The 15,182-nt window shown below is 40.7% G+C and overlaps 1 protein-coding gene and 1 pseudogene across 1 annotated transcript in view; both read right to left on the bottom strand.

The window, feature by feature from the left end:
• The window catches only part of DMGDH (dimethylglycine dehydrogenase), a 53,750-nt gene that overhangs the window by 15,930 nt on the left and 22,638 nt on the right, over window positions 1-15,182 (bottom strand). The window contains exons 8-14 of the mRNA XM_070412237.1: window positions 14,287-14,456; window positions 13,769-13,922; window positions 11,994-12,159; window positions 11,390-11,520; window positions 9,919-10,136; window positions 8,513-8,670; window positions 4,316-4,375 (exon numbers count right to left, since the gene is read on the bottom strand). Coding sequence (XP_070268338.1) covers window positions 4,316-4,375; window positions 8,513-8,670; window positions 9,919-10,136; window positions 11,390-11,520; window positions 11,994-12,159; window positions 13,769-13,922; window positions 14,287-14,456 — 1,057 coding nt within the window. The remainder of the gene's footprint in view (window positions 1-4,315; window positions 4,376-8,512; window positions 8,671-9,918; window positions 10,137-11,389; window positions 11,521-11,993; window positions 12,160-13,768; window positions 13,923-14,286; window positions 14,457-15,182) is intronic.
• LOC139008374 (DNA damage-regulated autophagy modulator protein 2 pseudogene) lies at window positions 5,333-6,227 on the bottom strand (annotated as a pseudogene).

The raw sequence follows: 15,182 nt of genomic DNA on the forward strand, positions 1-15,182 counted from the left end.
TCTTTTTCCTAAAATCTAATACTGTAAATATACATGTTTATGTTAATATCTTAGCTCAGAATTGGGGAACTGATGCAGGGGCATTAAAAAGTTCCTTAGGCTTGGATCTTGGAAGATGGCGGCTTAAGTACACGTCTGTACTTGCCGCCTCCCACAACCACATCAAAATTACAACTAAAATGCAGAACAATCATCATCCATAACTGCTGTAAAGCTGGCTGAATGGAATTCCTACAACTAGAGAAGTAAAGAAGGAAGCACACTGAGACTGGTAGGAGGTGCAGAGGCTCGAACGAACTGATCCAGCACCCACGTGTGCTGCTTTTTTAATCAGGAGGGAGATTATCTCTGTGGAGGCTGCCCAGAGGAGCAAGGGATCCCAGCCCCACACCAGACCCCCAGCCCAGGGTCCAAGAGCTGGGAAAAGAAGTCCCTACAGGCAGTAAGAACTACAGGCTGAAAAACTAGTGCGGATTGGGGCTCAGTGACACAGAGGCTGCTAGAGACCCAGCTGTTCCTCTTAAAAGGCCCGCACTATGAACTGAACTTACCAGGTCCTGCCTCCTCTGAGCTCTAGCACCAGGGCAAGGCTCTGGGGAACACAGATGCATATGAGGAGGAATTGGGTTGTCTGGCATTGGGGCAGGAACTCAGGGGAAGGTGGGGGGGCGGGGGGCTTTCTCTCAGACGCAGGGATCATTGTTCCTATGCTGGGACCTCCCCCGTTGCAGGATTGATTGGCAGCCATTTCTGTTTGCTCCGCCCTGGTGATTTTCTAAGACCCAGCTGCATCCAATTTACAACCTCATCCAAGCTGTGTGAAGCAGCTTTTACATATGAATGGCCTTTCCTTGCTCAGGATAAAATATCTCAAACAAGCTGCAACTGGGTCAGGGAGCCCCAAACTTATCAATAAAAGGCCCAAGACCTGGCACCAGCACCAGCCTGCCTTGCTTTATATCTGGGCCTCATCTGGATACTTCCAAACCTGATACAAAAAGGAGGAATCTGAAGATCTCTCTGTAGCTCCTGCTGGATGGCCCCAGGGAGTGGCTGACTTTGCACCTCCCTGGAGACCCAAGAGCCAGTATACTCAGTGGTCAGTGTCAGACCATACCGGATTACAATTCTTCACATCCATAAGCAACACACTCAAGGGGCAGGCTCAGTGAGCACCAAAGCCCCACTGAGGCAAGTCCATAGGGTGGAGGGGGTCAAAGGGGAGAAAAAGCTCTCCCACTGTAGTGGCAGCTGGTCCCCAAAGCCAATTGGCCTAGAGGTCGATTCCTCCTAGTGACACCAACATCAATCAAGTCTCAACTACAACAAGACTGTGAACACAGCCCACAAAGGGGTGTACCTAGAGCTCCCAGCTCAGGTGACTGGGGAGGCTGAGCCACTGGGCCCTACAGAACACCTACTACACAAGGCCACTCTATCAACTCAAGGAGACATAGAAGCTCTATTCAATACTAGCAACAAACACAGGGAAGCAGCCAAAATGCAGAGATAGGGAGGCATGTCGCAAATGAAAGAAATGGGAGAGAGCAGACTACTGGATATAGAGTTCAAAACCATGGTTATGAGGTTACTCAGGGATCTTCTAGAGCAGTGGTTCTCAACCGTTCTAATGCCACAACCCTTTAATATAGTTCCTCATGTTGTGGTGACCCCCAACCATAAAATTATTTTCGTTGCTACTTCATAACTGTAATTTTACTACTGTTATGAATCATAATGTAAATATCTGATATGAAGGATGTATTTAGGTGACCCCTGTGAAAGGGTCATTCGGCCCCCAAAGGGGTCGCAATCCATAGGTTGCGAACCGCTGTTCTAGAGACCTCCAAAAAAAAATGTAAAAGGACCAGTTATAAATTAAGCATACACTGACTGAAATAAAGAATAATATACAGGGATTCAACAGTGGAGTGGAGGATTCTGAGAATCAAATCAACGATTTGAAATATGAGGAAGCAAAAAATACCCAACCAGAAGAGCAAAAAGAAAAAATCCAAAAATGTGAGGATGTTATAAGGAGCCTCTGTGACAACTTCAAGCATACCAACATTTGAATTGTGGGGGTGCCAGAGGAAGAGAGAGAGAGAGAGAGAGAGATATTAAGGACCTGTTTGAAGAAATAATGACAGAAAACTTCCCTTATCTGGTAAAAGAAATAGACTTACAAGTACAGAGAGTCCCACACAAAAGGAGCTCAAAGAGGACCACACCAAGACACATCATAATTAAAATGCTAAGGGCTAAAGACAAAGAGAGAATCTTAAAAGCAGCAAGAGAAAAACAGTTAGTTACCTACAAGGGAATGCCCATATGACTGTCAGCTGATTTCTCAACAGAAACTATGCAGGGCAGAAGAGAGTGGCAAGAAATATTCAAAGTGATGAATAGCAAGAACCTACAACCAAAATTACTTTACCCAGCAAAGCTATCATTTAGAATTGAAGGTCAGATAAAGAGCTTAACAGACAAGAAAAAGGAGTTCATCACCACCAAACCAGTATTATAGGAAATGTTGAAGGGTATTCTTTAAGAAGGGGGAGAAGAAGGAGAAGGAGAAGAAAAAGATAAAAAATATGAACAACAAAATGGCAACAAATACATGCCTATCAACAACTGAATCTAAAAATCAAAATAAACAAATAAGAAATCTAATGAACAGAATAAACTGGTGAATAAAATAGAATCAGAGGCATGGAAATGGAACAGACTGATGATTCTCAGAGGGAAGGGGGTGAGGGGGCAGGAAGAGATTAGACAAGATCTTATATGTATATATGCATTACCTATGGACACAGACAATAGGGTGACAAAGGCCTGGTGTGGGGTGGGAACCGGGTGGAGGGGGTCAAAGAGGAGGAAGAAGAGGAACATCTATAATAATCTCAACAATAAATATATTTTTTAAAAAGTTCCTTAGCCTGATTCATATGCATGTGCTCACATATTTCCATAGGATGGGGAATAGCCTTTACTTTAGCTTATTAGCACCTAAGGCAGAACAGCTTGTTATTGGAATTCTCACAAGTATCCCAAACAGCAGCAGCCGCTGTTCCAACCTACAGACTAACTGCAACTCTATCAAGTTCTCAGAGTGACCAAAACACTGCTCAGTGGCTGTGTGAGTCAGCTTAAGCTGCTGCAACAAAGTCCCACAGACTGGGTGGCTTCAGCAACAGGAATTTCTTTCACAGTTCTGGAGGCTGGGAAGATCCAGGTGCTGGTCAATCCAGTCCCCCTGTAGTGTCCTCTCCCTGACCTTCTCACTATGTCCTTACATGTACAGAGAGGGAGCTTCTGGTTTCTCTTTCTCTTACAAGAACATGAAGTCCAACATGGGGGCCCCACCTCAGGATCTCCTAAACCTAATGACCTCACAAGGGCCCTACCTCCAAATAGCATTATGGAGATTAAAGGGTTTAACACACAAATTATGGAGGGACACAACATTCCATCCAAACAATGGGATAACCTCATACATATACTTATGGGGCTTATATAGCTAAGCTAAGCTGTAATAAATTGGCCTCAATATGTTTTTCCACAATAATTAAGTAGGGTGATGCTTCTCAAACTGTAGGTGCACCAGAACCCCCTGCAGTTTGGTAAAACAGATTTCGTGGCCTGAGCCGCAGAGATTCTGATTTAGTAGGTCTGGTAAGGAACCCAAGTGATTGCCTTTCTCACCAGCTCCCAGATACTGCTGATGTGTTCTGTCTGCTAACTGCACTTTGCAAACCACTGATATAGGAGTTCCCTTTAGAATGTCAGTATCAGTTATGCTTCTTTGGGCCTGTATTGGCTTCTCAGTAAATACCTATTTTATGCTGAACACATTTGAAATGTGTCATTGGCTTACGCTCAGATGTTGCAGTTACATACAAAGATGCTGAAAAGCAGATGGACAGATGTGCTGAGGCGAGGTTGCTTGGTGCTGTGAGCACCAGGCAGAGCCCATTCATCAGCATGTTTGGGTGCTGATGTGTGGCTGTGCACGGCTCCAGGTTTTTCAGGGATGTCTGCTGACATCTGATCCTGACTAATTTTATCTTAGAATGTAGATCTGGTCTTTGAAGTTCTGGATTCAGCTATCTTACCTCTACAAGCACACTGCAATAGTTTGGCCTGACATCACATTTTGAGAAAGCGTCATATGACGCACTTGAGCAATGCTTAGCATTTCTGTTCAACTCATTTGTCCTATAATCACACTTGGTTAAATTTTAAAGCAAGGTTCTGCCATGAAACAGCATAATTTTAAGATTTACCTCAAGTGCACTTTGGAATGTAAACATACCTTATTTAGCTTTACAAAATATTCCAATCCAGCTTCCAAGGGATTTGTATCGCAGTTCATCTAAAAGGGAAGCACACATTTTAAACCTTAGACGAGTGCAAATAATTTCAGTAACTTTCATGGTTTTATTTGTTTGTTTTCGTGTCATTTTTTTTTGAAAGAGAATACTTTTTTATTTTAAATGTAAATTCTGAAAAATGATAATTATTTACTGGTCTTTAAAGTGATCTTTAAAATCTAAAATTCAAATGTAGCCTTTCAGATATTTCAATAGCAAAGTAGAAACTAAAATTCACAGTTTGTTTCCATGACTTTTATTATAATAAATAGCTGAGAGATACCACAACATGATGTTCCTTCCAGAAACAGGACTTTCATATACTTTTATGTAATAATTTTGCATAATTAGGTTTTGAAAAGTTATGAAGTAAATTGCTTATCTTACAATTAGTGAGGATTCAGGATAAGTAGAGGGGAAAGCAGATGGTAGGGAAATAATTTCTATGGAATTCAGGAAAAGAGAAAAGGAAAAAGCAGATGTGGACTCTCAATCTTTTTTTTTTTTATAGTCCTTTGGTTTTATTTTCTGGGATTAAAAAGGAGTATAGGCATAAATGTTTCACCTGATCCTCTTAAAGATATCCTTTAAAATAATTCATAAAATGGCTTAACTTAGGTTTCTTGGTTATCAGGACCCATCAATGTCACTGTCAGCCTTGACTAATTGGTTGAAAATTTCAGAGCAGAAGAAATAACTTATGAATATTTTCCCAATCCCTGAGAATCATAATCATCACAGGACTATTTTATCCTTTCATCATATACTTCCGGAAAGTAGATGTGTTCATTCATTGTTAACAGGACACGGAGCAATGTATATACAGAGCAGGACTGGGGAATATTTGGCCTGTGAAATCATTTGGTTTGGCCCTGCTAAGGCATTAGGAGTGAGTTAATTAAGTGTTTGGTAGCAGGCTAATTTTTAAGCAGATAATTTTGTATGGCCTGTGAATGATACTATAAATATCCAAATGGCCCCTGGAAGAAAAAAGGTTCCCCACCCCTGTAATAAAGGGTTAATCCATGTAAATTGGCTTCCACCAGTAAGTAAATTTTCTGAAAATCAGGGATATAGTCAGGAAGAAAACCAAAGAAGGAAAATGACATAGACCATTCTGTTGCAGTAGTGATCATATGAAGCACATCACCTTTGTTCTCAAGGTTCCAGTGGAGTTTCTGTACTACATCTGAGCCCAAACTGCCATTACAAAAGTGACGAGCAAGTCAACATGCTAAGCGCACTTGCTCCAGATGACCAGTAGTAGTCTGAGTCAGAAGACTTGTTTGCCATGAATTTGCAGCTGCATTTGGTAGGAAAGGATGGTCTGAACAAACATATACAGAGAACCCATACCAAAAGGGAGCACTGCTCCACACACGTACAGCAAAAAAAGAAAAAAAAAAAAAAGGTGGTTTTCTGGACGTTTGCCACAACAGAAAGTCCTTAACAACTCAGCAATCCCAGTCCAAGGCCAGCCTTGTTTAATTTGTTGATACACTTCCCTTAGGAATTCAGAGCATGAACTTGCTTATAATAAACATAAATGTTCGCAACGCATAAAAGCGTGGTGAAATTTAACAGACCAGCATTGTTCTGGAGCTACTGTGCCAGTGTCACTGATATGAGGAGAACAGGGGCAGCATTGTGGAGAGTGACAGCAGTCATGTGTGAGAGTATGAAAGCAGCAGCTGTCCAAATTGCACGGGCTGAAGGCAGGAAACTGAGGCCTTACTGACACCACCACGTCTCAAACAGGTCTTAACACTTAGCAGTTCCTTGCTTCTTTGGTTTTCTCTTCCTCACTAAACTTCAAGTTCTGTGAGAACAGGAACCAACTGTTTTCTTCACCATTATCTTTCCAGCTACTGTTTTAGGCTGTCTTCAAATCTGCCCAACCTGCCCCTTGTGTAGATCCTATGTTCTCTGCTTTCTTTGAAGATCCATGAATCAGAACTGCAGTTACAATTTCTAAATCTCATAAATATTTAAATGCCACTGGTAATAAGATGAATTCCTTACGCTGTCTCCTCTAAGTGGTGACTGCTTGCTAGGATGAGCCGCCAGGGCTGGCTGCTGGGTCCGGAGCCTGCAGGCTGGATGGAGATGGGCCTCAATCTTTTCTAATGCAGTTGTGTCATTACAATATACTTCCAGTCAAAGCTAACACAACTACTTGTGACTAAACCTGAAGTTAATGTTCTTGTTTGTTTATTTATTTTGTTGGTATTTGTCTCTTTTGCTCCAAGAGAGCTTATTTAAACCTCATAAAAATTAGGCAAACTTTTAAGAAAAAATGACATCAGCACTAACATAAATCAAATGAGTAACATAAGCTTGTTTCACATGATATAAAATGTGGTCTCATATTTTCTAATTAATTTTAATTATTTTTTTATCTGCTCAAAGTTTTAGAATTTCTCTTTGGGGCAGGGGTTGGGGGGTGTTGATTAAAACAAAGCCCAGAATAATATTTACTGCTTGATACCACTAGAGGGTGTGCTGGTACTGCTGGGAAATCAGGGACCTGGGATGGAGAAAAGTTGTTAAGAAGAGGATGGCTCCCAGAGAAGGCAGGAGATATAAAAGGCAGGAGGGTGGAGAAATGCCGGACTCCAAGGACTGCTTCTGTGGCTTCATCCCTTGGGGAGCAGTGTGGGGACTCTCCCTGCTGCATCCTCATCTAAGGCCCTGGTAGTAGGCTGGGAACCCCTTGATAGAACATCTCTTCTGAAAAATGCCCACCAGCCCCAGGGCCCTTCTTACAGTGGCTCCAGGAGGCTGCCCTCCCCACCTCAAGGCCCACTTGCTTCTTCCCATAGTTTAACTGCCTAGGGGGCCCTGCCTTGGCTTCCCAACCCCCTTTGCTCTCCAGTTGAATTCATTCTATTATATGCTAGGCACTTTATAGACTATTATCTATAACTCTGTAGGAGAAAGATGATCTCTATTTTATAGGAAAGAAAACAGAGGCCCTGGAGAGTCAAGGCCACATGTGTGCTGGAGGATAAATTCAGACCCAAGAGACCCCTCTCTAATGTACACCCTTTACAGCTATTCCTCATCTCACTTTTCAAGCCTAAAACCTCAATGTCTTCTAAGGAAACAACTAGGAATCTGAAAAAATTAAGGGGTTCAGAGATAGCCTGTCATGCTGGAGATAAATAGCGGAAAAGAGTTTGAACCATAGTTTGGCCACTTCATGTAACCTGATCAACATTGCTTACTGTTTCTTAGTGTGATTGAGTGCAGAATGGGGATAATTTAGATACCCTGAGCCTCAACCCCTTGTCCAAGAATCATCAATAATCAGGAGAATTGAGAAGGTACATGACAAGATGCATATGAAAATGGTGTGTAATGATACAAATAGAAATCCTTAGTTCCCATTATCAATGGTAGAAGTAGGCTAGACAACACATCCTAGAGCAGTGGTCGGCAAACTCATTAGTCAACAGAGCCAAATATCAACAGTACAATGATTGAAATTTCTTTTGAGAGCTAAATTTTTTAAACTTAAACTATATAGGTAGGTACATTGTTATTAACTTAATTAGGGTACTCCTAAGGCTTAGGAAGGGCCACACTCAAGGGGCCAAAGAGCCGCATTTGACTCGAGAGCTGCAGTTTGCCGACCACGGTCCTAGACCATCAACTGTGCTCCTCAGAAAAAAATCCGTTTGTTGTTATTTCCCCAAAGAGAATAGGCTAAGAAGAAAATGATAATGGGCAGCATGGCAGAGGAGAAGGAGGAGGAAGAGGAGGAGGAGAAGGAAGAAGAATTTAAAAGGTGTTCCTCCTATTGTGGGGGGTAGGCAGGCTCCCTCAGAGCAGCTACAGCTCCACACACAGTCAGAGACAGTGTCCAGGGCTCTTTGCCAAGAGGAGGAATTAGGCATAATAAACATTACATCATAATTACACTAAACTTTCAACTGGGAAAATGAAAAGAAAAACCTCTTCCTCTAATTAAATAAAGTTACCTAATAATACATAACTTCTCTTACAGTCAGAGCCAATGTTAATGCAGTTAAAACTAGCCCTTGTAAAAATAAAGAATGAAAAAAAATAAAACTAGCCCTTATATAAAAATCAGATACGATAAACAACATTCTAATGAAGATGTTGGCATTTCAAACCTCAGACCCCCAGGCTCTGAAAGCTTTCTCCAGTCTTAGGGCATTCATGGCATATGTGCCAAAATTGTCGATTCCCTCCTCCTGGCCTGCATCCATGATGGCTTTATACAGTGCCACAGAGTCTTCTCGTCTGTGATACAGCTCCCAACCCAGCTCACCTAAAAGAAACCCACAAGTGCCACATCAGAGTAAGAACAATGGTCACAAGGAATAGTGTGCATTAGCTAAAACACATAAATAAATGGAGAGATGCCATTTATGCAACATAGACATTGCTGAGTTTTAAAAGAACAGTTCATAAGGAAAAAAAGCAACAAAAAACTACTGCAAAATTCATGCCCAATCCTGTCTCTCACACAGAGGGCGGTATCTAGGACACCTCTTCACATGACGTAGAAAGACTGTAGTGCAGGAGTTCATCTTGACCCCTGACCGGCTTCATGATGTTGAGTAATTAGCATGGCATAGTTTATCTAGATAAGGGGTTCAAGGTTTAGGAAACTCTACTCCCAACTCCTTGCCCCAAAATCACAAGGCTTAAAAAAATAGGCAATTGACACTTATTCAAATGGTCTTCATTGTGGGACAGTCACAGTCTCTAATTCCTCCTACTCCCCCTTTCTTTCCCACCTGGTCATTTTTCTCGCCATTAGAGTTATAGGCAAAAACCAAAGGAAATGAAATCCAACCCAGTCTGCTTATTTTTTATTCTGCTCGTGCTTTACTCTGTCCCCACTTTGCCAAGGTTAGGTGGGAGAGGGTGGGGAAAAGGTACACCGATGCCAGGGAAGGGCTACAGCCTTTGTTCTGTGTGTTCTCCTTGTTCCCCAATGTTGAGGGCTGGTGGTGATGTGTCTTTCCAGGACACCACCAAAGCAAGAGCAACATGTCCTTGAACAAATGCCTGGGCACCAAGTACTCCTTCTGTGAAAAGACAAGGAGGTCTAGAGGAAGTTAGATGTGAGCCCAGAGCACCAATGGGGAGGTGAAGAAAATTCATTCAACTCTTGTTCTGAATACCTACTATGTACAAGGTTAGGTACTGTATGAAGACTTCCTCAATACACTTAGAGCCTAGAAAGGAAGATGGAAAACAGGAATGCTGCAAGAGAGGTGCCTGATACATTCAAGATGGTCTCTATGGGAATGTTCTCAGATAGAGTCCACTGGCCTAAATATTCTGTCAACCCTTCCAACTATTCCAGCAGCCGTCATCTTCCCATTCTTTTATCTACCCTTACAATTGGAAATTTGTGGAATGATCTCTCAGGCTAAAAGTGCAGAGAGAGAATTGTCATAAAAGTTGGGCAGGAGAACTCTTTCTCCAAAATTATACTGGAGAGAAAGAGACAGCATTTTTGGTAGCTTCTTTTAAATTTTACTCTAAATTATTTTCTGTTTCTTACCAGTATAAGATATCCTAATAGCAGTGACAGGAATGTTGGAAACTTTTAAAGACTTGGTTTGAAGAAACTTGAAGACATCATCACTAAGATCTTCAGAGGTCAGTTTCTGAAGGACCTTTCTTGCATGTGGCCCTGCCACTCCAAGGACTCCAAGCTCATCAGTTACGTTTTTAATTTCAACATTATATCCACCTTTGACTGCCTCTTCTTCAATCCATCTGCATTTGAGTCATAAACATTGTGTTAAATCTTGCTTGAATAATGCATGTTGGTAACATATTATTTCTCTGAAGACATACTTGGTGTCTAGAATTACCAGAAAGTCCCCAGGGCGTCGTTTCATATAATCACCTAATTTTTAAAGTTGAGGAAACTGGATCCCAGACATGTTAAGTGATTCTCTGTAAACCACCTACTTATATAAACTGGGGGTAATTTTTCACAGTACAGAAGGATCCTTCAATTGAAATGAGCTCTGGCACACAATTAAATAGTGACAGCCCTATTGTATTTAAACTAATGACTCAATCTTCAAAAATTAATTTAAACCCAAATTTTCTCCAATACCTGTACACAGGAGGCACATTCATGCTGCCAAAAGTTAATAATAGGCCTGCCATCAGACACAGAATTACTCTGACAATGACAAGGAAAATATAAAAACTCTAAAGACTAGTTTTCATTTCTGTCCTGATGAGTTATTGGAACCCGGTTATAGAGCTTGTTTATGATTTATTGAGCAGTCCCTAGAACTATACAGGTCTATTGTAAGAGGATCACCTGGATTTACACAAAGCTAAGCTACTACCAAAATGGCTCCCAATACATCCTGGATTGGAGGATCTAATTTGCATCATTTTATAACTAGAGTGAGAATCTGTCAGCATCAAGATTTCTCCTGCCCAACTTTTACACCTATTCATTCCTAGTCTGACATTTAGTAAACAATAATATTCCAAATTCTAAAGATTCTTGTGAAGGATCAACCTGACAGTCAACAATTTAGATCCAACTGTGTACCAGAGAGCACAAAGCATGAAAAAGGGAGAAGATACCCCAGGGAGGCAGCTTACTAAATGTGGGCATCAGAATAGAAAGGACTGGCTTCCGCAAGTTACTTTAATACAAACTTCAGTTTCCTCATCTGAAAATGGGAATAGTGTATACCATGCAAATATATATCTATTAAGAGAGGTAATTAATATAATATGTAAAAAGAGTTCTGACACAATGATGATGCCCATAAATAGGAGTTGATATTATTAGAACCAGTAGAGGAATTCCCTTTTGGAAGGGGGTGGAGACAGGGTCCCTCACTTTCAATAATTTCCGTATAGACATGAAGTTTATTCAAATCAACAAGGTTTAAGAATTAAAGTTGTACTTTCAACTACTGGTGAAAGAAAAACTCATCTTAAGACAGAGTCAATGTTTAATCCATATACAATTCTCTTACTAGGTGCACACTTACCTAAGATCATGAAGTTCTGATCCAGAACCAGTTATTAATAAAAACTCCCCAGGAGACTGGTGAGAAACAGTCAGCTCAGCATACACTCGACCTTTTGGTGTTAACATGTGACTTATATTTGTAAAACCCACCTGCACAAAAGAATTTAAAATTATCTTAGGATGAAACAAAAATCTTATGTATCCCTTTTAAACCAACATGGAAATAAAAATGTGGGTGTCAAAAATGAAAAACATCTGAATCTTATCATTTATATCACTTGTATGAATTACTTACAAACCTAAGTCCAAGATTAATTTTGAAGTTCTCAGTTTAAATTACAATTATTTGTCATAAAAATTATACTTCAGTCAAAGTTGTAGTTCCTATTGACAGAATTAAGCAAAGTTCGTAAGATCCTTGGATGATAGCTCATTCAATAAAAATTTAAATTAAAAAATTAGCTAGAATATTCTTGATCAGTTGAAGGTTTCTAGTGTTCACACCAAAATCAGTAAGTGGACTAAAATAACATATTGGGGGTTTTTATTTTTTTGTTTTAAATGAGAGAACAGAGTTAAACAGGCCACAATCTTGAACCTTGTACCATTATAAGGTTATTTACCTTTGGAATGACATTTGCAAAGAGATGGTCCAACAATCTAGTAGAATCTTGGCCTTTGATGTTAAACTTGCCAAATGGTGACAGGTCAATCACCCCTACTCTTTGCATAACTTGTTTATACTCAGAGCCTACCGGCTCAAACCAGTTTGTGCGGCGAAAACTTGGCCTGAAACACAGTTTGTCATAAAACAACTGTCATTCATTTTCAGAAAACTACAGAATAAGGATATTTTAATTAATCCTATTTACCTAGTAAATTCTATTTGGGAAAAAAATGCAACCTAAAATTCAACTCTGCAAATCATATGTCTATGTTGGAATCTGATTTTTTAAAGTTACTCATATGTCTTTTTTAAGTTACTCATATGTCTGAATAAATTATTTATTAACTAGAAAATAAGATAGGACATGTGGGCTTTCAAATCTGGAAGAGAGCTTAAAAGTCAACCAGTCCTGTGGTCATCTAAGGAGCATTTTAAAAATGCTAACAATTTGGACCTAATTCAGAATATATGGGGGTGGAGCTATCTTGTCCAGCACTCCTGAAATATAAATGCAAATAAAATCATTGCCCTTATTAAAATACAGCTTCTGATGCAGCAGGTCTGGGTGGGGCCCGTATTCTGCATTCACAGGCTCCACACCTGGACTAGGCAAGGATCTGATCCAACATCTTCATTTTTTAGAGAAAAGACACAACGTGAATTCCAAGGCTTTGCATTATTTACTGACAGAGCTAGCCCTGGAACAAAGGTCTCCGATTCATTATGCAGGGTCCCTTCTACCTGATGAAGTGGACTCCTAATGTGATATTTTAACTTCAGAGCAGGATGCTAAGTCTCAAAATGAGTTTTCAGTAGTTTAATTATTAAACTAGTAGAAGAAACAAGCCAGATCCAAACAGCACAAGATTAAGAATAGATCTGGTATTTATCTGAGTCATTTAGGGAAAACCAAACCAATATTTTGCCCCCAGATCATCTAGACTGACTGCCTGGGGAGCCCAAATAAAGTAATCAACAACTGGCCCTCTACTATATTTTGCACCATTTAGGTCTGGTGTTAAAGTAGACATCAAAACCGTTTTTAAATAAGCAATAAAAAAAGGTAACTTCATTCCTAGACTTGCTATTTGTCTTCTCTTGGGTTATGCATTCTCGTGAGAAAAAAATATGCAATCACTATAAATCTCAAGTACAATGATGACATGTAATCCAAGTAAAACAAAGGCAACCACTCTAGAGGAGTTCAGAGAATTGTTTTAGTGACAGTCTTTATGTTTTAGCTTAACCTCGAATGCTATGTAAATGATCCTTTCCCTCCTTTATCAACAGTGCATACAATTTGCATGACTTGGTATACACACACTGGGAGGTAGTTGCTTTGAGCTATTCCTTGATAACTAGAAGACCCATATTTCCATACTGTTTCCATACTATGTGATTCAACCAGGCTTCCTAAGCTGGGACAAACCTTTAGAAGCCAACCGAAGGCATGTGAGGATTTGGAGGGTTGATAAGGTTCCTCTGAGCTCCTGGGAAATGCCAAGCCGAGGCTTCGCCGGAGCTGGTGTAGGGCTCATGGGGCCAGATGGGTCCTAGATGTGGGCCAGTGTCATGTGGGATAGAATAATGGCTCCACTGCCAGAAAGTAAATGTTGTAGGAATGAGGTGGGCGATAGGGTGAGAGGGGAATTGGCACTGATGTCCCTCCATCCCACCTCTGAAATTGCATTCTGCAGTCAGAGCCCCAGGCAGGTCAAGTCATTTACTTACCTGTACCCAGTGTCCTGGCCCAGTTTGTAGAACCAGTGTGGCTGTTCCCAGCCTGCATGGAATCCCATGGAACATTTAGACTCCAGGGTTTTATAAAGCCCACTGACTCGCTGAGTCGGCCTCCCAGCAAACCGTTCTTCTTTAGGGTACCCAACTGAAAAAGAAAACCCAGGACTGTAACAGCATATAACCAAAGCTAGCAAATACTTTGAAGGGATTCACAAAATGGAGAACAGTATTTAAAATCCAGAAGCATATGCCTGTATTAAATTGATGTAAAACAAAACCCTCAATGCTGTCATTTTTATATTGATCATCCAAGGGGAAAATCACTGATGCACTCTGCACATGAAATATATACATTAATATAGATTTCCTGTTGCATCTTAGAGGCACAAGGCTTTTCAGACTCCCTAACCACTCCCACCAAACTGCACAGAACAAAAAGCATCTAGAGTCAGAGGCGCTGCAAGTCCATTTTGCACACACTCCGTAGACACAGTAAATTTGCACTTTACCAATATTGTTGAATCCATACGACTCTCTTGCTTTGGCCTCCGTGTACTGAGTGGTTGTCCATTTGCCATATCGATTGGGATCCAATTCTATTAGGTCAAAAGGAGGCTCTCCATGCAGGATCCAGTCACTGAGATATTTCCCTACCCCGCCGGCGTGGATTATACCATATCTTTCAAAAATAAAGATACATATACTGTTACTGACATGTGTTATTTTCAAACATGTCCAAATATTTTATAGGGCCTTAAAATTGGGGTGTTCTGTGCTATCCATAATCTTTATGCTATCATATTTTTTCCTCAAAAAGAAAACATTTAGGCATCCAAATTAAATGCACCTGACTTTGTAGCTAGTTTGTTTCCACAGTTTCAAAAGATGCATACATGCAACGGAGCCTACAACTCTTAGCCAGTAAGGATGCTCACTTTAGGAAAATGGGGTGAAGGAAGCAACAGGCAGATGTAGTTGATACCTGATCAGCCCTCTTGAGCTGTGATTATCCTGATTGGGAATTTGCAGAAACATGTACACTGTGGAGTGGGATGCTCATCTCTTCTTGGACCAATTTAGTTCTGTGCCAGGATCTTGGGCCATTATCTTAGAAGCATTCAGACAAGAAGCACTCACCCTGGGACTTGTGGGGAGGAGGCAGAAAGGAACACTGGCTCCTGTATTTTGTAACTAACGGGTCACTTGGTGTAGAAGATGGGCTTGTTTTCTATTTCCATATGAAGATGCTTTAAAACCAAGAACATGATTGTGGCAAATAATGTGATATAGATGGAGGGATCATAATTTAATGTTGGCTGTGTGCTGTTCCACCCACTCACTCTCGTCTAGTGAAGGACTTTACCGTGGGTTCATCGGTGGTTTAAGAGAGGCTTCTGGGGGAACT

The sequence above is a fragment of the Myotis yumanensis genome, unplaced genomic scaffold (assembly GCF_028538775.1).
Source record: "Myotis yumanensis isolate MYYU_CA2020_CCGP unplaced genomic scaffold, mMyoYum1.0.hap1 SCAF_4, whole genome shotgun sequence".
NCBI classification, from domain to species: domain Eukaryota; kingdom Metazoa; phylum Chordata; class Mammalia; order Chiroptera; family Vespertilionidae; genus Myotis; species Myotis yumanensis.